The following is a 26,920-nucleotide window of genomic DNA, read 5'->3' as shown; positions in this document are numbered from 1 at the left end:
TATAAAATAATTAAATTTGAGTACCTTTCGAAAAAGTTAATTATGGTAACTTACATTCAAATAAAAAGTCTATCCGTAACAGTCCTGAAATTAAAAATAACAGCATTTACTTACCTGGTTGCTAACTAACGAATTGAAGAAATCATCTGTGTCCTCTGCTGGGGTAGTATCCCAGCTTAATGAGGCTGTGCCAGAAACTTTAATTGGTTCTGTGTTAAGCATGTCCCCTAAGCTTTGCTTCTCATCACACACTGCATCATCAAGCTGCTGTATTTCACAGAAAAAAACAACTTCCCAAATTAACTAGAAAACCATTTGCACTCTCAATGCTAAAAAAGCAACATGTTACATCAGTTGAGTATGCTTACCCTGTAAAGCCCTGTCCACACGATCGAGCATGATACCAGGCCACAATAGTTAGTGAAAATGAGGGTTGACGACGTCAGAAGCGGGAAAAATAAAGGCAGGGTCTGGCAACACTGTATGATGCCAGATCCCTGTCTGTGGTTTTCCCGCTTCTGTCATTAACCCTCATTCTTACTACCTATTGTGGGCAGGTATCACTGTTTGCCCGTCGGGCATGCTCGATCGTGTGTACAGGGCTTAAAATATATATCCAACACAAAATGTGATCAAACCACTCTAAATAGTGCACAGCTTTAAAAATCAATAAACTCAACAAAACAGGAAGCCAAAGTTTCACAAGACACATTAATTACAAAAGACAAGACTGCTGAGTATCAAAGCTTTCATATAAAACAAAACAAAACATCCCAAGCCCTTTTACTCGTATATATATACAAATATTTTCTTTTTATAAATGTTGCAGTTATGAAACTTATTAGTTCTGTATAAAAAAAAAAGTTCATGTACAATGCTTTTGCTTTGAACATGCAAAAAAAAAAAAGTTGACTAATAAATAGAAACATTTGGAAGATATGAAAGTAAAAAATACGAAAATACACACGTTATATAAATTTTATTGCCATCTTACTAAAGAAGTCCGTTTATGGAAAGTTTCCGGTTAAAATGAGCAAATATTGCTAACTATAATAGTAAACGTTGAAAATAAAATAAATATTTTCAACTGTTTTTATTAGGTTTTCTGTTTTATGATATTTGCAATACCATCTCTCTTTGTTGCATACTCTCAACAGCAGTACTGTATTGCACAGTTGAGTGAGGTAGCATGAAAAGTTAACATAAATGAAAAGGAGAATGCTCATAAATTGGTTGTCAAAATTCATCTCAAAGCAATAGCAAAAGATAAAATTTAATAATTCACTATACATATGCAATGTTCACTGTGCTATACATTTTGCAAGCATAGATTGGTTGACAAACTGGAAAAGAGGAGTTCTAGAGGGGCTTTCATGACTAGCCCTCTTGTTGTACCTCAAGAATTACTAGTGCACTACACTAAATGCTCACTATAGATTGCCACCTTGAAACAGTCATTCTCATTCTGTCCCCATTAGAAGTAGGGAGGAGGGTGGAATCCAATGTAAGGCAAATAAATTTTTCTTTGCTAATTCCAATATTTTTGGGGAATGTGGGTAGATTCAAACATTAGGGATAGTCATTTGAAATCCACTTGGGGAAATGACAGCAAAATTAATCAGATACTGGAAGCAGGATGTTTGGTACTTCATAAGGATGTCAAAGAATGCTAAAGAAACTTGGAGATGGAATGAAGAGGTTCAGGAATGTAGAGAGAGAAAAAGGATGGCCAAACATAAATGGTTTAAGTCATAGATATGAATTTAGGGAAAACAGCAAGAGGTTAAGAGGGGAGTAGTAAAATCAAGGGCTGAAGCATATGAGGATTTATTTGAAAGGCTGGATACAAAAGAGGGAGACAGATTTCTACAGATTGGCCAAACAGATTAGGATATACAGCAAGTAAGTATTATAAAAGATGGAAATGGCAATTCTCTAACTAATGATAGAAGGGTGCTAAACATGGAAAGAATAGAACTCATAAATGTGGAGATTGGTGGAAGTTCCGTGAACCTATAGGGAAGTACGTATCGTGAGAGAGATGGAGGCATGGAATGCTTTTTTTAGAGAAGAGGTATGGAATTTGAAGAGAATGAAAAAGGAAAGACAGTGACCAAGACCATATCCCTGTGGAGGGTTAGGCAATGTAGCAGTGAAGTTCCTAACAAGACTATTCAACAGAATCTTGGTGGGAGAGAAATGTTTTACCTTTTGTTGCAAAGACCCCTTTAATTTAAGCCGACTTTACACGATACCCAATTACAATGGCCTACATGTAAGAAACTCAAATATACTATAGTATGAAACGATAATTACAGAGCAAAAATTTTCTGCTGAACAAAATATGGATTAATAATAATCCAAAGTTTTTCCAATCTGTACATATATAGTATGTTTACTGTACTTGCATTAATTTCCAAATTTTATGTAGTTTATTTTTCACATATTTAGAGAAATCTGTGGAGATAGTGCCTACAAATATATTTGGATATTGTCTTAGTAGAAAAATGTGCACATTTTCTAAATCAGTAATTTTCTGAAAGGGTCAACGTACAAAAATACAATATGACAACTATTGTAATGCCACAATTTTGAATGACTAAGAACTGCCTACATAAGAAATCACCATAACAAAGCTAAAGATATGATCAATAAAACCACACAAGCAAGGGCTCCCAAGCAACAAAGTCATCCTTGTGCTTTAATATAAAAAAAAAGCAGCACTTACTTCCCCATCCTCTAGGCTACCCCAAGCTTCGTCTTCATCTCCCCATCCTTCTCCACCACAAGTGACATCATCCACTGCACCTAATGCTTCAGACACTGTAGGAGACTTTTGTGATAATGGTGCTGACGGCTTTTTCTTTTCAGGAGAGTCATCCTATAAATGTGAATAAAGATAATACAATAAATTTAAAATAAAAGACGTCTACAAAATATATTTTTCTCTCTTGTTACAGAGCATAAGTTGATATATTTTAAGTACAACTCTCATGTTGAGGAAAATTGTCAACCGAGAATAAATTATGTACCTACGACATGGCATAGTGGTAATGGTTGGTATTGATTATCATGAGTAGTATTCATTCCATTAGCTAATATACATAATCCATGACAAAAAGACTGTAATCCAATAATTGGGATTGAATAATCTAACCCACATTTTGTACGTTAACTTTATAACTGTACAGCTGAAAAAAAAGCATGTTATCAATTTTTTAATACTTTTATTCTCTAATTACTCCTCAGAAAATTTAACCTTAAGAGACAAGCCCTTCTTCATCTTAGGGTTTTCTAAAGTTTAAAAATCATGGTGAAACAAAGTAACCACATTTCACACCAAAATACATTACACAGGATTGTGGATACTGTTTGTCATTCACGAAAGTTATGTTAATGTTCTACTTTTAAATAAATAATTGTTCTACAATACAGTATTACCATAAACTTCAATACATGTAGTGTACTGATAACTAATTACAGTTTATCAAATTTGTTTGACCTCAGAAATGGTATTTATTATTTGTAGTTTAATAATTTTGTAATATAACATTAATTGCATTAAGTTCCAAGACAACAAAAACACAATTTCAAATAGTCAACATAGGAAGGTATTCTTAATTTTTTATTTTTTTTTTTTTAAACTGCATCACTTAGACACTCGTCAGCAGTCCATTATTCATATATTCCCTTTCGTATTTTCCCACTAGCTATCCTACATCCTTTAACTGTACCTAAATTTGCTAATAAAAGGGATTTTGACGTAGGAAAAATCTATTTTTGGGCTTGAGCCATGTAATCCTGATGGAAGTTCCCTTCGGCTGCTTCCTACAGTATAATAATTCTACGAGTGATATTACAAGAGAATTACTGTCAGGTATCACAGGGTTCCAACCCCCGGAACGACTATCCGTAGATATCGCGTATAATCAGGGACGTATCCTAAGATAACCATAAAAAAGAACTTTTATTCAGCAAATTCAGTCATTATCCATTTCAGAGACAATCATATCAAATCGAAATACCAACCGTAGACTTCCAATTAGAATTTTCCCAGTCTTCATAATCTGATTTATCTTCGTCATTTGCAACCGCTGTTGATATTCGACTTGTAGACCGACTGCGATCCTGGGATGGGGTGGAGGCAAGGCTGCTAGTTTTGGTGCTCGGAGTTATAGTACCAGAAGTGGATGAAGATGTAGATGTAGATGGCTAAGAGCAAAACACACACGCAATGGTAATTAGTCAAGTAAGCTTTCTAGTCAGTCATCCAGACCAAATGCTTATCACTCGCTTATTTGTTATGAATTATCGGAAAAAAAAATCCTTGTGCGCAACAAAAAGTTGTCATTTAATGACAAGAATTGAAATGAATATCATGTTAACATTCATCAAAACAAATATTAACCCTTTTACCCCCAATGGACGTACTGGTACGTTTCACAAAACTCATCCCTTTACCCCCATGGACGTACTGGTACGTCCTTGCAAAAAACTGCTATTTACATTTTTTTTGCATATTTTTGACAACTTTATGAGAAACTTCAGGCATTTTCCAAAAGAATGAGACCAACCTGACTTCTCTATGACAAAAATTAAGGCTGTTAGAGCAATTTAAAAAATATATATTGCAAAATGTGCTTGAAAAAAAAAAAAAACCCCTGGGGGTTAAGGGTTGGAAAGTTCCAAATAGCTTGCGGGTAAAAGGGTTAATAAAGGGTAAACACACTAAAAGGCTTTATTACCAGTGGTAAAGTGGTAATAACCAGCACAACTGGGACTCCTTTTGAATAAAAACCATTAAACAAACAAAGTTGCCAAGAAACACTTACTCGCTGCAAAGGAGGAGTTCCGGTATTGGTCTTGTAAAACTTTGACGTAATGGCACCTACGGCCCAGCCTGCCCAAGACGCTGGCTGAGACCCTCCAACTGACACACTCTTCACTTCAGATTCTGAAAGTATAAAAAGAATTTTGCGTTGAAACCAGTGTTATAGAATATAGTTGAAGCCCTGTGAGACACTTTACCTAAAAAATATACCTTTGAGAGTAAATGCTGAAATAAACTATTTCTGGGCTCGACCTGTGTCGCTCCGTGAAATGCTCCTCTAGCACCATTTCTAAGGTATAGTTATTGCTGAATATACCAGAGAAAACGAGATGCATGGAATGCCAGGAATAAACCTAGCTCACTCACTCTTTGAGTGTCGGTATAGAATACTGGGGCGTGATTGAACCACGACCATAGGTCCCACACCAATCAGACCTCTCCTTCATCAACATCTCCTGGAACAACGAGGTGCCGTCCTACACCCGTCTGCTACCTCCTACTACGACTATCCCTCTCCAACCCTACATCTCCCCACCCCCATCCTCATTCCTCAACAGCATCTGCATTGATCAGACATGTTTTATTTTGCTCTGTGTTGTTTTGTGAACTATTTCTATGCACTTCATTATGCAATCATCCATCTACGTACACTCATACGTACGGTACAGGCAATTATGCATCTAGTACACTAGTTTAAGAAGACTGTCCCCAAACTTAAAAGGCCTAAATATAGTTATTTTCTTTCAGTGAATAACTTTTCTCACAGATACAAAATCTTACCCATTGTTTCTCGCAATGAAGGGTCTTCGGAAACCTTTTCTAATTTTCCTAAGAAACCTTTCAATACACGGAAGACTGCATCTCTCACATTTTTTTCAGGATCTAGCGTAAGATGACACAAGTTGGGCAGAACTCTGAAAAAAAAAAAAATATTCAACTGGATATCAGTACTGTATAGCATTGCAAAATTGACGATGGGGCTTAGTTCATTTCAAGTTATCAGTAAAATATTAATATGAAGAATGTAATGGGGTTTCTTTTAACTAGCAGATAAAATATAATAAAAGTTGGAGAACCAATCTTAGAAGTTTGCAACTCAGTTTCAATTTGTTTTTAGTATGATGGGGAGGTTCCTGTGTACAAAAAATCTTAATTGCACAAATTGATCACAAGGTTGAAGAATAATTAGGGAATAATCTACTAAATGATTGTTTATTTGTTACCTTAATTAAAAACAAAAGAACATTCTAAAGTTGAGATAGAACTACCAAAACCTAAGTTGCCCTCGTGACCCCTTCATGCATTCCAATATGAAATGTTTATCGCTGAATAAAACCCCATTCAAGGAAAGCAGCCATGCAACCATAACCTAAAGGAATGAATTTTCAATTGATAGTTTATTCTACTAATTTTTTCTCCACTTAGCCGCTGTCTCATTACTACCGACAGTAAAGTAATATCTTCAATATCAGTTGAACATTGCATACAGTTGAATTGAAACATGAATTTACAAATGAAATGCATTTAAGTTACCTTAATAGAAAAGTTAACAGAAGGATGGGAGCAATGCCAAGATTCTTATCTAAAATCATAACAGCATTAGCATGTCACATGAATTTGTCCAAAATGAACTTTGGTAGGCACACGCCAAAGCAGAGGGGATACTTGGTTATGAAAACATATGTATATGTAGTACCTGTATAGGCAATAGTTGCGGTCACACCCGAGAAAAATCTGTAAACTATCCTTATAGCCACACCAAACAAACATTCGTAGCTAAAGGCAAAATAAATTGAAATCCTAATTTTTCCTACAAAAGACGAAATTCTGAAAATAATAGGAATAAACGGGCATAACAAACCCAATGCTAATGAAACAAATACCAGTTATCTCAAGATCCTAGTAACTTATTATTACGAAAAAGTCTAAATGCATTCTTAAAAAGTTCATATACTTTCCAAAAAAAATAATGAACCTACTTGGATGCAACATCTTGCAAAGGGAAATACTGTTGAGTTGCCGCAAGCGCCATAACACCAGCAATTCTCGCCGGGGGAAAAGGGTCTCTCATGGCACGAGTGAAAGCCGAGATCAAACACTTCTGTCTCACTTCAGGATGGAGATCGCTGGCTATCTTACCTAAACAAACTGTGGTATTTGTTCTAATACCACCCTATGGAAAGGGAGTAAGACAATTTACAAAACGTTTGCTATTCTACAATATAAATCATCTGATTAAGTCAGTCCAAATATTTAAAGGAGTATCAAAATGACATAGAGATTGCAAACATTGAAATTTCATTACCTACATAAAGACTGGGCATAAAACAATCTTCTGTGTCACAATACAAATTATTCATGGTCCAGGAATGGCTCTAGTACAAATTATCTTTTACATGAATGATTCACAAAAGCCAAGTTGATACATTTCGACGAGAGATGGTGGCTATCGCCAGTCACTCCTATTACTTTATACACCTGTCTGATCCATTCAAGGTTGAAAGATTTCAAGGTCACTCATGAATAGCAGAAGCAAGGGAGAGTGACCTAAAGACTGACCATATATACATATGATCAGTGCCCAAGCCCACTCTCCACCCAAGCTAAGATCAGGGAAGGACAGGCAATGGCGGCTGCTGATGACTCAGCAGGTAGACCTATAGGCTCCCCTAAACCTCCCCATCCTTAGCTCACAAGAATGGTAAGGTTGCAGTCACTACGAGAAACTATCGAGCTTAAGTGGGTCTTGAACCCCATCCAGCAGATCACCAGGAAGGGATGTTTCCAACAGGCTACCACAATCTGTATGCGAATTGTCACATCGCTCGTAAAATGGAATATGCGCACTTGCTAATGGATTGGGCTAGTCCAAATAATTTAGTCTCATGAATTAAAAATTGGAACAAGATAATTTTCTTTAAGAAGTTGACCAGTTAAGGGATAAAAGATTGAAGGGAATGGATGTCAGGAATATGGTAGAATTCAATCCTGAGAGGGATTTGAGAGTTGTTAAAGACATTTCACTCTTACCTACAGTGACTGCACAATAAATATATGCAGTCACTTTCCCCTAAGGGGATTATTTTTAATCAGCAAGTGGTTTACTAGGCCATTAGGATCCTATTTCTAAATTCATATAGCTGACCCAAAAGGATTTATTCTTTATATACTATATAGGTGAAAACTAAAGCAAGATAAAGTGAAATTTGAAATCTATAGAAAAACAAACCAAGAGGATTATGATGCAAGGAAAAGTCGGAGGAATTTATAGGAAGAGTTAATGTGGAAGAGGAAGGAGTGAAGAACCATGTTGTGGTAGAAACAATGCACAAAAGGTAACTAGAAATAGGTGAATAATTGAGAAATATTAAAAATCACAAATTGAAAACTGGCAATTCCTAGAAGTAGAACCTATCATACCTTAGGGACACACCACACAGTGAGGTATTGATTGAGAAGAAAGTAAAAATATCCCATTAACAGAGAAAGATCTATGATGCAAATAGGTCTATGCTACTTTATGGAACCAAGAGCACTGAAAAAGAAAATAGGGATGCTACAATTTATGAGTACTGTATACAGTCCAGTGATAAGATCATATTACGAAAGAGAAACTGGTGGAAAGAAGTGGTGTCCTGAAAAATAATGTAAGATCTTAACCCTTTTACCCCCATTGGACGTACTGATACGTTTCACAAAACTCATCCCTTTACCCCCATGGACGTACTGGTACGTCCTTGCAAAAAACCGCTATTCACATTTTTTTGCATATTTTTGATAACTTTATGAGAAACTTCAGGCATTTTCCAAAAGAATGAGACCAACCTGACCTCTCTATGACAAAAATTAAGGCTGTTAGAGCAATTTAAAAAATATATATTGCAAAATGTGCTTGAAAAAAAAAATGCTTGGGGGTTAAGGGTTGGAAAGTTCCAAATAGCCTGGGGGTAAAAGGGTTAAAGAAAAGCAGTAGGTATGAAAGATAGTACAGAGGAGAATGATAACTTTCAGTAATTAAACGGAAATAATGAGTAAAGAGGATAGATGAAAACCTATACTTGATGGGATTTCATACAGAACAAAGGAAAGTTGAGAAAATGGGTTTAACATCTAATCCCATAAAAGAAAACACGATTATGAAATTCTTATGATGATACGGTATTCTACAAATGCATCCAGATGCCCAGTATCAATATAAAATATCAGGATGGGTGTAAGTTTACTACACAAAAACAAAGTGATTCTACAACTAAAGAATTATAAAAGTAAGAATATATAGATTCACTGAGCTTCCTTTAAATCCACATGCTAAGCATACTGTGCATAATAAAACATTTGCATCAAGATTAAAATTACTAAACTACTATGAAACAGTTTTAAGCTGAAAAATTCTCAAAATAGTAAATTCAAAAAGTAATTTGCACTTTTTCTAGCTTGACAAACCTGAGTCCTCTAAAATAGGGAATGTCTTCAGGGGAGTTGGAACAGCTGTTGAAATCGTTAACGAAGTAGTTAACGACAGGTTTTGAGTGTGGGCGAGTTGCCATGCCACTGTCCTGTCAGAGACTTAATTTTTGACCTTAGGATCAGGACCGAGATGGTTGGTCGAGATGAGAAGTCTAACTTTAAAGGACTCTGTTTTGCACATCTAGGAAAAATACAAATTACTTTTTAAAAATATTTGTTCTTACTTATACAACCTTTGGTCCTTTAAAATAGGGACTGACTTATTGATGAGTAAGAATTCTAGAGCCTGGTTGGATCTTCCTCTTCCCTGGAATATGGCATTCTCTCTGGTCCCTTACAAGAGCAAGGACAGGGGGAAAATGGACCAGAGAGGAAAGGAAATAAATTATATTGTATTATACTTATATGGATGAATGCTTGGCTTACATCATCACACAATACTTAATCTCAAAGGGATGAAAACAAAAATTTCTAAACTCCTTCACAGTACAAACATTCGGACTTTGTAATTAAATTTCTATTGTTATACATTTATATTGAAACATTTCTGTTTTTCAATGTAGTTCTGATGCAAGCCACAAGTTAATGGTTGAAAATGCAGTAGGAGAATAAATGTAAAGGAACAATATTGAAGAGATTTTTGTTATGACCCTATGAAGATTAAGTGTTAAGTGATGACAGAAGCCACATGTTCATCCATATATGATGATAGTTACATGCGTAAAAGACCGTGCCTAAGAAGGGACCTTCGGTAGAGTTGCTCGTAACTTCCCTGACGAATGAGAAGACTTTGTCTTCCTTAGGTCATTTGTCATCAACAGTTTTCAAGATAGATGCTTCCAGTACATGTTGGAGTGTGGTTTTCATCTCAGACTCCATCAACTCCCAGTATATTCACCGATATAGATCCAAGTTCTCACAAGTCATGAAGCATACTAACTGGGACCAAGCCAGGGTTATATACCCAAAAGCTATGGCAAACAACAAACTCAATGAAGAGTGGAAAGAGCTAAAAAGTTTCTTCAACATCAACATGGGCATTGCCAAGGTTGACACCACAGAAGACTTAGCCTTCCTGCTCCTCAAAGAATACGTCTGCCTTTAATGGGAAACTGCAATATACATTCAGTGAATGAGGATAACTGCAAATAATCATACCCATAAGGCACAGAGGGAGCAGATTTATTGCAGGTTTAGCAATAAACCAATGCAGTCTCCACCTACTCTTGCATTCCTACTTCGCTTCATTATTGACATGAAGCCAATATTAAACCTTCAAACTAAAAGGCATAAGAAAAAGATAAAACAGCTTTAAACAGGAAGCAAGAGTACTTTACGACGGTACTTATTACGGCCAAAGACAAAAACCAAGTCTTTGACAGGAAAGTGGCTGCGGCTATTTTCCTGCACTCACAACCTGTCATTATGTATTTCTTTAACCATTTTAATGGATGTTCTAGCTCTGCTGAAGACATTCCCTATTTTGAAGATGAAAGGTTGGTATGCACATAGGAACAAATCAATGCACAAACAAAAATAAACACCACATACATCTGTTAAAATTTGGTATACACATAGGAACAAATCAATGTACAAACAAAAATAAACACAACATATATCTGTTAAAAACAAATAAACAACCGGTTCCCGTTAAAAATATCTCCTTCCACTGAATTTTGTTTAAATTTATTCTTACTTTTTATGGATAATTTAGTCACCAAGTACATTTTTTTCCCAAGGACCACAAATAGTAAGTTGTAATGAAACACGTACTGCTTTATTCAATGAATGCTTGTGCAATGGAAGACATTTACTACTTGAAAATCTGAATAAATAAATAGAGTAAATTAAAATAATGTACGTATAGTATATAAATTAGATTACAGTACCACTTAACGCAAGAAATACCGAGGAGTTTCTCAAAGAGACTACAAGAAGCTTTATCAATAAAATGGCTATATTTAAAAAAGATTGAATAAAATCATTATAATTGTACAAACTTTCTTTAAGCTTAAATCCAGGAAAAAATTTCAAACGGCCAGTGAAGAAATAAAAGAAATAAAATACACTGGAAAACATTTTAAATATATTTTTTTTAAAACATTAAAAAAGTTAAAATTTTTAAATATATGACATCAATAACAAATATCAGAAAAAAACATTAATTTTTTACTTGAAAACTGAAACTTACGCTCTTTTTGTATAATAATGCACTTACCTCTTCATCTTTCGCTTGAAGACGCGCAAAATGCTTCAGAACTTCAATGTTGAGATTATTGTAGTTGAGTTTGGTAGATAAAAACATTATAGACTGGAAAGAAACGGTGACAGAGGTTGACATTACAAGTTAACCATATCCCAAAAGACATGTTTTATTCTTCTAATTAAAAAAGCACAACTCTAAAATACAGTATTCCTTTGGAGATTTATGGTAAATATATAACTTTAGGTACTGTACAGGGTATCAAGTTAAATTTTAATAAAAAAATTTTGAATTAAATCATGATCAAGACGAGATTTATTTAATTTTACCTCGAGTCCACATATGAATTAATGGTAAGCCTCATAAAAAGCAATATAAGGACATAAGAAACTATTTATTAATGAGAAATTTTGAAACAGCATTAGTGTGTATTGCTATGGATACCAAGTTTAAGTTAAAAGCTAAAATTTTTTTAGACACCTTCTAGTAACAAGATTTTGAGATATCACATAGCTTGGGTGTATAGTCTGCATAAGCAATATTGCTACATAGATCATCAAACTATTCTATAGCTACTGTACTACACAAGAAAGGACAATAGTCAACAGTAAAACTTAATTCAAATGCCTATGAACAGGGATTATGCCTATATCAATCAGGAAGAAAATTCCTTAAATTGATAAGCTATTTAGGCTTATACAAAATAAGTATTTATGTTCTGTATAAACATACAGTACAATATAAAATACATTATTGATAGGATCACTATTTGTGTGTTGATATCGCACATTTCTGAAGAAGTCACAATAGTCCGACATTTATCTTAACCCTTTTACCCCCAAAGGACGTACTGGTACGTTTCACAAAACTCATCCCTTTACCCCCATGGAAATAACGGTACGTCCTTGCAAAAAAATGCTATAAAAATTTTTTTTTTCATATTTTTGATAATTTTTTGAGAAAATTCAGGTATTTTCCAAGAGAATGAGACCAACCTGACCTCACTATGACAAAAATTAAGGCTGTAAGAGCAATTTAAAAAAAACATACTGCAAAATGTGCAGGGGAAAAATAACCCCTTGGGGGTTAAGGATTGGAAATTTCCAAAGAGCCTAGGGGTAAAAGGGTTCATAAATCTTTTTAAATGAGATCTCAAATATCATTCTTACCTTTACAGTATGTTCTCTTATCGTAGGATTGGTATCTAAAAATCCAGTTATTAGCTGAGGGAAGACTTGGTCGTTAACTGTGGCTGGACTCATGTGCTCAGCCAGAGTTTCAACTTGCTGTAAAAGTTTCAATCTCGTCGCTCTATCGCTCGATGAGAAAAGCTTTACAACGCACGGAAGGATCTGCCGCTGATACTCCGCTTCGTCTAGTAACTTGCCAATCTAAAGGTTAAATAATATGAATAAAAATTTGGTATATGTTTGTTTTGAGCTTGGGGAAAATTATGAGGGGACAAGGACTTACTTTTACTTAGTCAACCACAAAAAGAACTGAAAATAAATCTTTCAGGAGGTTGAAAATATTACGGAAGAACTGCCGACTCCATACAAGATAGGAAAGAAATTGTTGAAAATAAATATCAAATGTAAAACAATGGGAACTAAGCACTTCTACAATATTGAATCTGTAAAACTAATAACTTATATTTCACACATTAAAAGGATTATTTTGTTTGAATTTCAGATTATGGAATAGCGCACAATAATTCACCTTACCTTGAAAAGAGGAGTAAGAACTACAGAACCCACATTGGAGAATTCATGAGCAGTTAACACTGCGGGTAGAATTTTGTTGGTGGCTACAAATGCAGGAATATTTTCAAGCTTAGGCGACAACTCGCCAAAGAACCTACCATGAAAAATGGTTATTACTATGTCTTCAGCTTAATCATATTCACAACTTTAAAACATATGAATCTCACCAAAGATACAAGACACACTTTGATTCTTTTAATAATTAAAAAACAGAGTAAATATTTTTTCTTTCAACAACTAAGAACCACAATGTCATCACACAAATACGTTCAACAGCTAAATAACCTACCTCTGTTTTTCAGTGGCATCCTTAATTTGGATTTCTTCTAGAAACAACAGCGTCTCAATTAGATCATTGTGAAAATAGTTTCCACGTTGGCGAAGATTGTCTATTACAGTTTGCGGGTTAGGACGGGCTGCTGGATTCGCACCAACCAGTTGTGTGTATGTTGCTATCAAGGTTTTCGGTATCTAGAATTGAGAGAATATAATTCATTAATATTTTCATAATCAATATCAAATAATTCACTGCACATCATTCGTTCCTTTTACATTTCAACAAGAGAACCTATCTTGAAGTGAGAAAATCTGCAATCTAATGTAGAGTATAAGGAAATCTTAATATTGTTTTCTTGCAAATGTGTACTATACTGTATGGAAAATTAGCTACAGTATTTCCACTCGTATTTTCAACTGTAAAATAGGGGCAATCACACATTAGAAAAACTACAGGACACTGTTGTTTATGGCCAGAAGAAAAATCTAGGAAGAACTTTAAAAATTTTCACAAATAAAAGCACAATGCTCTCAAAATATGTATAATTGAACAAATAACACCCTTTATGAAAGTTTTAGGGCATTCTGAAGAATTTAAACAATGAAACTTTGAAAAGCCTGAGAATATGGTTGATGTTTTTATAGTGGGCATATAAAGAAGAAACTCAATTCTCCTCATTTCTGTTTTCCTACAGCTAAAGTGACTACTCTCGTTTTTTGGTCCTCCAAAATTAAGTAACTCTAATCAAACATTGACGGTTTGGATAAACAACCTGTACGTTATTATTCCTTTTCTTTTTTTTTAATGTAAACTCTAATAATCTCAATATCATCTATAATTATTGTCGGTGAATGTAAACATGTACTGACCACATATATAAGCATAAAACATCTCTCAGAAGCAGTCTAACACAAAATCTGACGCTGAAAATTTTGAGTTTTCTCTGCTGCCTACCCTTTACATGCCTTGGACTGAAAAAACATGAAACTTTAATAATCACAATATCATCTATAATTGCAGTAGGCGATTACAAACGTGCACTGACCGCATATACCCATAAAACATCTCTCAAACGTGCACAGTCCCATTGAATACCACCAGAATGACTTACTGTATCATTCTAGGGCTAAATTGGAGACAAATTTTTTTGGAATTTTCCACCCACAGGGACAGCCCAGTGGCATTTTCCATTGAAAATATGGAGAAACTCAAATTCCTCATAAAGCCATTTTAATAATAATGGATAGAAGGTAAATGTGCGCAGTGGCAATAAATACAACTAGAATGACACCCTGAAACATTCTAGGGCCAAAAAGGAGATATTAAAATATTTGGAATTGTCCACCCACAGGGACAGCCCAGTGGCACTTTCCATTGAAAATATGGAGAAACTCAAATTCCTCACAAAGCCTTTACAGTAATGATGGATAGAAGCAAACGTGCGCAGTGGTAATAATTACAACTAGAATTAAATAAAATGGAGAACTCTAGGGGAGGCAGCACCGTCCCTGGTGTTAGCTGGTCAACACTCCTATTCGACCTATCCCCATTAGAGACCGATCGAGTAGGAGCTTCGGGAGGAGATTGGGGGTGAGGGGGAGGGTCAAGGATGAAGTCCGAGGTTTCTTCGACTTCGAGGAAGACCCCGAAGGTGAAGAAACTCTCTTGGATTTCTTCTTGCACCGGCACCCAAATCTCTCCAACTGGGAGGAAGACCACTCTTGCCATTCATCAAAGGTGTTGTCTTCATCACAACGCCATTCTTGGTAAGCTGGACATAACGAATGGGAGTCATTCTCGGTAGAGGAGATGAAGATCCTGCAAGAGCGTCCTTCAGGTCTGCTTGGTGGACGGCAAGAAGAAACAACAAGCACACTTGTAAAAGAAATGCAAAGAAAGAATCAATCAAATGACAAGTCGAAAGCAGTTGGAGAGGCGGAAAGCCGTAAAGTCCATTCTCGGCCGAGCCAAAAGCAAAGGTGGTGAGACAACACTAGTGTGTGAGTGAGCGCGGTGCCAGGCACAACTAGTGGGCGGGTAGTTACACTCCGCTAAAAAGTCTTATGGCTAGTCTTTCAGCTTCGGCGAAAATATAATCCGTATAAACAGGAAAAGGGTTTGCATTTTTCTGAACAAATATCTGTTAGCAAATCAGAATAACAATTAGGGTGTATGTATGATAGCAGCCACCTGTATCTATGATGACGGCTGACTAAGAATACGGCAGCGTATGGGGGGTCGCACCCCCGTTAGGTAAATAGGTAAGGACATGGCTTGTAGGTTAGGTTAGGGGGGGGAAGTTTAGGTTAGTTGGTGTTCCTTTTTTATGCAGGCTGGAGAAACTGGCCGCTGATATAAAAAGGCTCCTAACAATGGAAGTGCAGTTTAGTTCAGGGCAAAACATATCTTAAGATAATCACCATAATTGCTAAAACATATGAATTTTTTTTTTTTATTATTCTAAAAGTAATCAGTTGACCCACCTTTGATGTAGTTTTTAGAGAAAAGCTCTGGTCAAGTGGGCCATTAAAAGCTTCCCATATGAGACATCCCAGACCCCACATATCCGCTGCCCTGCAATTCAAAATAAACGATTCCTACAAATTTTTCTTAATATCAAAGAGCTTGTAAACAGTTATTAAAGGAATCAAAATTTAATTTGTTACTTGCATCATTCCTGACTGACAAAATATCAAAAAGACTCAAATTTCAAAGTAGAATTTTGCAAACTACAGTAATCAACTATAATTTTCTCCATGATAAACTTAAAAAAATAAGCAGGTTGAACTCAGGACTTAGTCTAACATACCTAGACTATAATGAATACTCTCATGGAAAGTATGCTAAAAATTGACATAAAAGCATAATCATATTTTTTCATAGCAACTTTAGTAAAAAATAAAAATGGTATTCATTTGACAAGATAACAGTTAAATCAATACTTATTGGGTACATAAAGTTTCAATGTCTATATCCTTTCACGAAGGAAACATTACCACAAGGATTAGCTAATAAGCACACTAATAACTCCAATAAAAATACCATTAATATTCACTTACCATTTTGTTGTTGTACGCATTCTCGAAGGATCAACCTTCTCAGGGGGATTGTACACATCAAGCTGGGGTAAGATCTTTACTGGGAAGACAGACGAGTCCGAATTGGCATACTCTACACCACCTAGTTTCCATTCTCCGCCAGGAGTAACAAATACACTGCTTGCACACACATTGTAGTGAATTAATTTGCCATCATTGTTCAAAAAACTTAAGCCTTTCTAAAACACGTAAAAGATGAAAACAAGGAAACGTTAGGAAATGAGAAGGATATTTAAACTTAATTTAGAATCTACAAAAATCAAATTCATATCTTCTACAAAGATAATAAGTCACATTAATATAATTATATCAAGTTACTCTCCCATACCATATATGAATTGTACATGTTTATCTAAAATATGTCAGTCAAGAGCTAATTATGTTCACGGTCTCATATCTATTTTGGTAATAACAGTATCTCTTAGATATAGTTTGTATCCATGAGTGTATACAGTAATTTTCTGCTACAGGGAAAGCACAAAGAGTACTCGACAGATACATACCGTAACTTGCAGCAAACCCCATGACATTGCAGCACTACGTTGGGCTGGGTTTAGATTACTTTCCGATAGCCATGATAACAGAGGCATAACTGGCTCTGTTACTAAATATACTAATTTATCACTCTGTGAAAAGAAATTCATATACATATGTATTTACAATAAATTAATATTTTGTCAATATATTTTCAAGACAAAACACTACTTATTACTCTTATCAAAATTTTTCTAAGTAATTTGTATTTTCCCTAACTACCCAAGTCCTTTATAGGAGTATGCTTTCAGCAAAGCTGAACACGGCTATAAAAACTTCAACGAGGTGACGATAGTAACTACTGGGCGACGCAAAGCCCCACTCACTTGCCAGGCCACTGAGCTCCCACTTTGACCTTCAGCCTAGACTTGCGGAGTGTTTGAGGCAGGAATTCAAACTTAGATGATTCAAGGTTGTATACAGTATTTAGGAGAAAAACAAATTTCTTTAGAAATTTGTAATTTATTTCTAATCCGTCCTTCAACCCTTTTACCCCCAAAGGACGTACTGGTACGTTTCACAAAACTCATCCCTTTACCCCCATGGACGTACCGGTACGTTCTTGCAAAAAACTGCTATTAAAATTTTTGTTTTTGCATATTTTTGATAATTTTTTGAGAAACTTCAGACATTTTCCAAGAAAATGAGACCAACCTGACCTCTCTATGACAAAATTTAAGGCTGTTTTAGCAATTTAAAAAAAAATATACTGCAAAATGTGCTTGAAAAAAGATAACCCCTGGGGGTTAAGGGTTGGAAATTTCCAAATAGCCTGGGGGTAAAAGGGTTAACAAGAGACTTATCCTTAGGAGGGACAAAGACCCTATATCCAAATTGGCTAATTTACTATCCAGGGAAATGTCTAAGCACCAAAGCACTTTGGTCCTGTATAGGAATGAAAGTGAAGACTTCAGTCAGCATCCTAATGACCTGGGCATGAAGATGCAGCAGCTGTTAGGCTAGGTCATTACAAGGACTTGGTGCACGGTCAAGAAAATCCTACTGTATATACGTGTGAAGGATATGTTGTCAAACTGCAAGGTCATCATGATGACGAGTTGCATACATTTAGCTATCCTCCCCCTCTAAACAAAACTCATTGCAAGAAAAGTTGCTCGACCATGTAGCTATATTTTGCATCCAATCCAGAAATTAAAAAACCAATATGCACCCCAAGCAAGGAGAAGAAAGAATGGGTAGAAGGGCCAGTTGATTTACCTCTTATTCTAGACTTACATCACATCCACTTTATCAAAGGAGATATGTCTTGTCCCGTAAAGGAACATTGTATCCACTATATCAAACAAGATGTGTCTTGTCCCGTTCAGGAACACCGCATCCACTATATCAAACGAGATGTCTTTTCCCGTAAAGGAACATCACATCCATTAAATCAAACGAGATGTGTCTTGTCCCGTAAATTAGCAAAGTTTGTTATCACCAGGCTAAAGATATCAATATTCAGGGACCTGAGGGTATATAATACTTCCGTAGGTAATGGGCAGAGACAGTTCTGTCATTACCAAACTCTTACTTTCATGAGTCTCCAAGATCTGGGATAGATCCAATATGTCTGACTTTATGCACACGAATCCAGGACGGTCCCTCTGTCTCCTCACTTTTAGGGAAAGGACATTCAGTTTGTCTTACGAAGCTAAGAAGAAACGTTATGCAAGGATCTTCCCTAGTTTCTTCTGTTGCTGTAGGTGGAATCAGTGTCCTTCCAGAAGGAGGAGCAAAGTCACCCTGATCCTGTTAGTCACTTCTTGTAGGAAAGAGATGGAGAATGATCTGAAGTTGTGAATGGCTGGGTTCCATGTACTGAACCAAGGTTATAGAAAGCCTCAATTCTTCCAAATGACTTGTGGCACACAAAAAGTCCTGCAGTTTCCTATTTGCTTCATCAAAGAGATCCTAATGGTCTTGTCAACCCTCCCAATGAGTCCAGATCTAAGAGCTAGTTGAAAACTTGTTTCGAGGGCTGAGCAGTATCCTTCACTAAAAATATTGAGGAGCTTCCCTGCCAAAGGAAGAAATAGCTGATAAGGATACCATTCAGTTTATAGGCCCTTGGGAGCTATCAGGGTCCAGCCGAACCTCTGTCATCAACAAACAGTCGAGTGACCTGCAAAATGGGAAGAAGGGCAAAAAGGAAGCAAGCATGTAGAATATTCCTATGGATGTTGCAAGGAGTCCTCTTACGCTGCCAACGAACTGGGACTGGGGAGTAAATACTGAAAGTGCCTGTCAAACTGAATGGTCAGCCAATTGGGCAATGGTGAAAACATGAAGTGAAGAAATCTTTCCGCCCCACAATGATGTAGGGATCATATTTGTTCCTACACAGAGTTACGGTCGACCAAGTGTGTTTGCTTGAACAGTCCTCATGCCAAGATGAACATGGCAAACAGCCCTACCTTGTCAACTTTCCAAAAGTGGGTCTGTGAAACGAGCCAATTGTTAACAAAAGTCATGAATGGAAGAGTGACATTTCTCTTTGTACAAAGTACTTTGCCAGTCCCACTTGCAAACTACAGTCACTTCGCATATGTTAACAGGTGTCTTTTCTACTGTGTACCACCTCCTTGAATTTGTCTGCAAACGGCAGAATCCCTGGCGTTGGAGTCCTAGTGGAACTCCCCCCGGAGAGGAATCGTCGTCAGCCACCACGCCGGATCACCCTGTGTTTCATATTCCACTAAAACTGGAAGGTAGGGAATTTATTGACTGCTCATCACTCATGCTTCCAGATCCTGGAAAATCGCTGGTGTAGAAGCCCATGAACTACGGGTTCCCAAGAGGGAGAAGTCCTCTTCTTAATGGCAGACCATAAGGGCTGAATGAATATGATATTTTAATTATAAAATAAATTTTTGAATATACTTACCCGGTGAATATATAATAGCTGCAACTCTGTTGCTCGACAGACACATACAGTAAAAAACTCGCCAGCGATCGCTATACAGGTTGCGGGTGTGCCCACCAGCGCCAACTGTCGGCCAGATACCACTCTCGATGTAAACAAAGACTCAATTTCTTCTCATCCCACTGCGTCTCTATTGGGGAAGAAGGGAGGGTCGTTTAATTTATATATTCACCGGGTAAGTATATTCAAAAATTTATTTTATAATTAAAATATTTTTAAATATTTAACTTAGCCGGTGAATATATAATAGCTGATTCACACCCAAGGAGGTGGGTAGAGACCAGAGTTAAATATGTTTACATCGTATAAGCTAAGAGTTTTTTATTTCATTTTGGCAGTTATCAATATAACAAAACCAAAATAAATAGGTACCTGGTAAGGAAGTCGACTTAGACGATTACTCTGCCTTGTAAGTACGTCTTCCTTACGGAGCCCAGCGATCCTCTTAGGATGCTGACAGACCCCCAGGAGCTGAAGTATCAAGGGCTGCAACCCATACAACAGGATCTCATCAAACCCCTAATCTGGGCGCTCTCAAGCAATGACTTTGACCACCCGCCAAATCAACCAGGATGCGAAAGGCTTCTTAGCCTTCCGGACAACCCATAAAAACATTAAAACATTTCAAGAGACAGATTAAAAGGATATGGAATTAGGGAATTGTAGTGGTTGAGCCCTCACCCACTACTGCACTCGCTGCTACGAATGGTCCCAGTGTGTAGCAGTTCTCGTAAAGAGACTGGACATCTTTCAAGTAAAATGACGCGAACACTGACTTGCTTCTCCAATAGGTTGCGTCCATGATACTTTGCAGAGATCTATTTTGCTTAAAGGCCACGGAAGTTGCTACAGCTCTAACCTCGCGCGTCTTAACCTTAAGCAAAGATCGGTCTTCCTCACTCAAGTGTGAATGAGCTTCTCGTATTAACAATCTGATAAAACATGACAAAGCATTCTTTGACATAGGCAAGGATGGTTTCTTAACCGGACACCATAACGCTTCAGATTGGCCTCGTAAAGGTTTAGTACGAGCTAAGTAGAACTTAAGAGCTCTAACAGGGCATAAGACTCTTTCTAGTTCATTGCCTATGATCTCCGATAATCTAGGAATATCGAAAGATTTAGGCCAAGGACGAGAAGGTAGCTCATTTTTGGCTAGGAAACCAAGTTGCAGAGAACAAATAGCTTTTTCTGACGAAAACCCGATGTTCTTGCTGAAGGCATGAAGCTCACAGACTCTTTTAGCCGAGGCTAAGCATACCAGGAAAAGAGTCTTAAGAGTGAGATCTTTCAGAGAGGCTGACTGCAAAGGCTCAAACCTGTCTGACATGAGGAATCTTAGGACCACGTCTAAATTCCACCCAGGAGTAGCCAAACGACGCTCCTTAGAGGTCTCGAAAGACTTAAGGAGGTCTTGCAGATCTTTATTGTTGGAAAGATCTAAGCCTCTATGCCGGAAGACCGAGGCCAACATGCTTCTGTAGCCCTTGATAGTAGGAGCTGAAAGGGATCGTACTTTTCTCAGGTATAAGAGAAAATCAGCTATTTGGGCTACAGAGGTACTGGTCGAGGATACGGAAACTGACTTGCACCAGTCTAAGAAGACTTCCCACTTCGATTGGTAGACTCTAATGGTAGACACTCTCCTTGCTCTAGCAATCGCACTGGCTGCCTCCTTCGAAAAGCCTCTAGCTCTCGAGAGTCTTTCGATAGTCTGAAGGCAGTCAGACGAAGAGCGTGGAGGCTTTGGTGTACCTTCTTTACGTGTGGTTGACGTAGAAGGTCTACTCTTAGAGGAAGACTTCTGGGAACGTCTACTAGCCATCGAAGTACCTCGGTGAACCATTCTCTCGCGGGCCAGAGGGGAGCAATTAACGTCAACCTTGTCCCTTCGTGAGAGGCGAATTTCTGCAGTACCTTGTTGACAATCTTGAATGGTGGAATGCGTAAAGATCTAGATGTGACCAATCTAGGAGGAAGGCATCTATATGTATTGCTGCTGGGTCCGGGACTGGAGAGCAATAGATTGGAAGCCTCTTGGTCAGCGAGGTTGCAAAGAGATCTATGGTGGGTTGACCCCAAGTCGCCCAAAGTCTCTTGCACACATCCTTGTGGAGGGTCCATTCGATTGGAATTACTTGACCTTTCCGACTGAGACAATCTGCTAGGACGTTCAAGTCGCCCAGGATGAACCTCGTTACTAGGGAGATGCCTCGATCTTTTGATCAGATGAGCAGGTCCCTTGCGATCTCGTACAAAGTCAGTGAGTGGGTACCTCCCTGTTTGGAAATGTACGCCAAGGCCGTGGTGTTGTCCGAGTTTACCTCCACCACCTTGCCTCGAAGGAGATTCTCGAAGCTTATCAAGGCCAGATGAACCGCCAAAAGCTCCTTGCTGTTGATATGCATGCTCCTCTGACTCGAGTTCCACAGACCTGAGCATTCCCGACCGTCCAGCGTCGCGCCCCAGCCCAAGTCCGATGCGTCCGAGAAGAGAACGTGGTTGGGTATCTGAACTGCCAGGGGAAGACCCTCTCGTAGGCTGATATTGTCCTTCCACCAAGTCAGACAAGACTTTATCTTTTCGGAAATCGGGATCGAGACCGCCTCTAGCGTCTTGTCCTTTTTCCAGTGAAAAGCCAGATGGAATTGAAGAGGACGGAGGTGTAGCCTTCCTAGCGAGACAAATTGCTCCAGGGATGACAGCGTCCCTACCAGACTCATCCACAGCCTGACTGAGCAGCGTTCTTTCTTCAGCATCTTCTGGATGGAGAGCAGGGCTTGATCTATTCTGGGGGCCGACGGAAAAGCCCGAAAAACTTGACTGTGAATCTCCATCCCTAAATACAGAATAGTTTGGGATGGGACCAGCTGTGACTTTTCCAAATTGACTAGGAGTCCCAATTCCTTGGCCAGATCTAGAGTCCAATTGAGATCCTTCAGACAGCGATGACTGGAAGAGGCTCTGAGAAGCCAGTCGTCCAAGTACAGGGAGGCTCTGATCTCCGATAGCTCGAAACTGGTACCCCACATTCCTGTAAACAAACCTCAGAAACGGTTGGGAATCCGGGTGTATAGGAATGTGGAAGTATGCCTCCTGAAGGTCGAGAGAGACCATCCAGTCGCCTTCCATAAATGCTGTCCAGACAGCCTGGTAGACTTCATCGCGAAGTTTGTCTTGACAATGAACACATTGAGCGCACTTGCCTCTTACGTACTCCTGCAGTGAACATGGCTGCCAAATCATGGAGCCATCCCTGAGGGACTTGTCCCTGCAGAGAACGTGGCTGTCAGATCATTGGAGCCATCCCTGAAAGCCTTGTTTATGCATGACATAATTGTACGGCAAAACTTCAAAGGCTCGAAAACAGCTGTGAAGTTGACCTGTAAAATCTTGGAGCGTCTCCTGGCCAGGCGCCAGGGAGAGTCTACGAGATTTGAGAAGTCTATCTGGGCAGAGGCAGGAACTCCCAAGCCGAGAACTTCTCTCGTGTCATATCAGACTCTCGCTCTATAAGCCAGTTTAAAAGAAGGGAAAGCAAAGGCTGTATCCCCCAAACTCCTCCTGGTGATAAACCAGTCGCCTAGCAAACGTAAAGCTCTCTAGGAGAGCGAGAGAGCACTAGCTTATAAAACAACGGCTTCGAAGTAGCTAAGCCTAGTGTAAGCTCTGACGTTTAGGCGAACGAGGAGCAGCAGTTACAAAAAGATCCGGACAAAGATCCTTAAAAATCAGCATGATTTATTTAAAGTCCATAGAGGGCTAAGCAGCTTTAGGCTCCTCTCCGTCTGACAGAGTCCTCAAGGGAATATCAGTAGGAGGGGGAACAGCAACTTCCTCATCTAAAGGAACCTTGTCCGATAATAGCTGAGTCTCAAGCAAGGGAGAGACCTACCGTGGTGGCAATGCTTTACAAGCAGAGTCCACACGCACTGGTGCATTAGTAGCGGACCAGGACGCAACGTCATGTAACTGCTTGACAGTCTGTGAACTGTCAACAACAACAGGTGCGAGAGACCAGGACGCAACGTCATGTAACTGCTTGACAGTCTGTGAACTGTCAACAACAACAGGTGCGAGAGACCAGGACGCAACGTCATGTAACTGCTTGACAGTCTGTGAACTGTCAACAACAACAGGTGCGTGAGGACGCACAGCGTCCACTCGAGACTGCTTTGACCGCCTAGATTGAGCAGTCAAAACAACTCTAGAATGCGGAGGTTGACGCACAGCGTCAAAACAAGTCAACTCCGATTGTTAGCGAACGTCCTGAACGTCAACAGGAGCATCAGCAAGTGGCCTAACGTCCAAATGTGGCTGAAAATCCACACGAGACCGCATCGAGTGTGGTTCTAAACAACCTGACTGACGTGACTTAGCTACGCCAACGTCACCAGGACGCACAAAGGAACGTTAGGTTGGCTGAAAGCCAGGATCTCGATGAGATAAACGGCTAGGCTCAACGGACTAATCGGCAGAATAGTCTTCCATAAGGGAGGCAAGCTTATTCTGCATGTCTTGCCGTACAACCCATTTAGGATCAACGGAAATGGTTGCGGTAAGAGACGAGGGTAACGTCTGTGACCGCAAAACCTTGCCAACAAAAAGACTCTCGGAGTCTGTGTTACGCTTTTGTTAGGCGGCGAGCAGTTTTCCGATGACTGCATAGGGTCAGAGCTGTCCTAATGGCTACAACCAGGACGCTGGACCTGTCCTGAAAGGACTGACTTTCGCTTAAGGGCCTCGAAACCTTGTTTCAGGTTTCTTATGCGAAAAGCCTTCGGATGACGAGGAGAAAATTGTCTCTCTCGCCTTATGGTAGGGGAGATCTTGGTAAGATACACCCGATACCATAGAGGGAACGTCTGTTCGCTGATCAAGGCCTCTCGAACCCATAAGTCGTACGACATTACTTCTCCCCTGGGCTTGGGAGCTTGCAAGAGGTCCCGGACTAGGTGAACGACAGGCACGAACAGACGAACCCTCGGTTACGCAACACTGTAACACTTTGCGCAATATCACTTTATCACTACGATTTTCTGTTTTGCACTTATTTCACTGAAATCGAAACTTTAACTGATTTCTACCTGAAGCACGCAATTCTACCCTCATCAAAAGGTAGTAAATGCGAAATCAGTCGTATAATGCAAGCACATTAATACCAGCAAAAAACAGTAAACATCTTTTAAGATAAAAAAATCAGTGGCAGGGGAAGAGACTAAACACTAGTTCATTCAAAACTACGTTTTCAATCTCTCACCGTACATTGCCTGGGGACGAGAATAAAAAACTAAAAACGTTTTATCCTTTCTCCCCGTACAGAGACTAGGGACGAGAGTAACTCGAGAACAACGTTACCCGCTTGAACGGAACGTTTTCTCTCCTCTCTCTCCCTCCGTCTCTATCTCTCTCTCTCTCTCTCTCTCTTGATTTCGCACCTAAGAGAAGAGCCCAATTACGTTTCGTCAAAAAAACATGTTATTTGACCAAAGGAAAAAAACTGAAAGGTTTTTCAATTAAAAAGTTCCTTTAAAATAGAATTTAAAACATTTAAGCTTTGAAAGAAGAATGAACAAAACGTCAGAATCGATTTACTCTTTCTGCAAAGTGAAACCGTGATACTGTACTCTCTCTCTCTATCGTAACGATACAGCGCAAACTGCGTAGCATAAATAAACTAAACGTTATTTCATCTTTGAAAACAGTACGAAGACTATTCAAAGAAAATCTTTCATAAAATATTTATTAAAAATATTCATTTAAAAAGTTTTAAATCATTAGCTCTTTAAAAGCTATTTACGATTGAAAGGGCTCAACGTTGTTTAACTTCGGTTTCCAAGTTAGGACCGCCTACTCTCAGGAAAGGTCGCATATAAACAAATCATTAAAATTTATTTTTTTTTTTTTTTTTTTTTTTTATTATAAATGGAAAGTTAATCGAAGAGGCCTAATAAAGGCGGTGAGATATAAAATATATAGAGGAAAATCTATAATTAATTTATAACGTGATAAGATAATTGCTAAAAGCCTAAACACACTTCCGTCTAAGGGAAGGGTCGGCCATTTAAAAGTCAAAGAAAGTCCATACTCTCTTTGTCATCAAAAATTAAATCTATCCAAAAACGAGTTCAAGATTTAAGATGAAGATAAAACACCTGTACTGCGAAAGCTCAAACCAAAATGAAGTACTTCACCAAATATGTAGAGAAAACTCCAGGTTCTACAGCGAGTAAAAGTACGTCTTGTCGACACGTCGACAGAGAAGAAATTGAGTCTTTGTTTACATCGAGAGTGGTATCTGGCCGACAGTTGGCGCTGGTGGGCACACCCGCAACCTGTATAGCGATCGCTGGCGAGTTTTTTACTGTATGTGTCTGTCGAGCAACAGAGTTGCAGCTATTATATATTCACCGGCTAAGTTAAATATTTAAAAATGGATATTGGAAGGTTTGCAAAGAAAACTGTCACACAACTACAGTTATCGGCAAACCAGTGCAAATCCATCCTTCATTCTAAATATCCCTTGCAGACGACAATTTGCAAACATTTATATGAAAGAAAAAGTAAAAGATTAAATAACCAGTCTAGGGCCCTGGAAGTATGTCTGTACTATCCGACATCTAAAAACAAAGTTTCAACAGCTGTATCCAGCTTCTCTAAAAGGATATTTCTATCAAAGAACAAAGGTTTGAATTTGTGTAGGGGGCAAGTAGGCATTAAGATATTAATCATTTATTAATTCCAATATGATATTCTTGTTAAATAAAAAATCCCAGTGATTTGAAGTACACATTGTATAACTCTAAAGTCAACACACTATA

The 26,920-nt window shown here is 38.2% G+C and overlaps 1 protein-coding gene across 3 annotated transcripts in view; it reads right to left on the bottom strand.

Annotated features, from left to right (window-relative positions):
* Positions 1-26,920, bottom strand: part of yata (N-terminal kinase-like protein yata) — a 56,648-nt gene that overhangs the window by 1,743 nt on the left and 27,985 nt on the right. Inside the window, exons 3-15 of one of the 3 annotated variants that reach the window (XM_068344180.1) lie at positions 17,143-17,265; positions 16,601-16,818; positions 16,025-16,115; positions 13,554-13,735; positions 13,226-13,358; positions 12,671-12,892; positions 11,517-11,609; positions 6,811-7,004; positions 5,612-5,745; positions 4,833-4,954; positions 4,030-4,212; positions 2,729-2,881; positions 115-264 (exon numbers count right to left, since the gene is read on the bottom strand). In XM_068344180.1, the coding sequence (XP_068200281.1) occupies positions 115-264; positions 2,729-2,881; positions 4,030-4,212; positions 4,833-4,954; positions 5,612-5,745; positions 6,811-7,004; positions 11,517-11,609; positions 12,671-12,892; positions 13,226-13,358; positions 13,554-13,735; positions 16,025-16,115; positions 16,601-16,818; positions 17,143-17,265 (1,998 nt within the window). Of the gene's footprint in view, positions 1-114; positions 268-2,728; positions 2,882-4,029; positions 4,213-4,832; positions 4,955-5,611; positions 5,746-6,810; positions 7,005-11,516; positions 11,610-12,670; positions 12,893-13,225; positions 13,359-13,553; positions 13,736-16,024; positions 16,116-16,600; positions 16,819-17,142; positions 17,266-26,920 lie in introns of all 3 variants that reach the window. The other 2 variants (XM_068344179.1, XM_068344181.1) reach the window with 2 other exon arrangements.

The sequence above is a fragment of the Palaemon carinicauda genome, chromosome 20, assembly GCF_036898095.1.
Source record: "Palaemon carinicauda isolate YSFRI2023 chromosome 20, ASM3689809v2, whole genome shotgun sequence".
Taxonomy (NCBI): Eukaryota; Metazoa; Arthropoda; class Malacostraca; order Decapoda; family Palaemonidae; genus Palaemon; species Palaemon carinicauda.
This window is presented reverse-complemented; position numbering and strand designations above follow the sequence as displayed.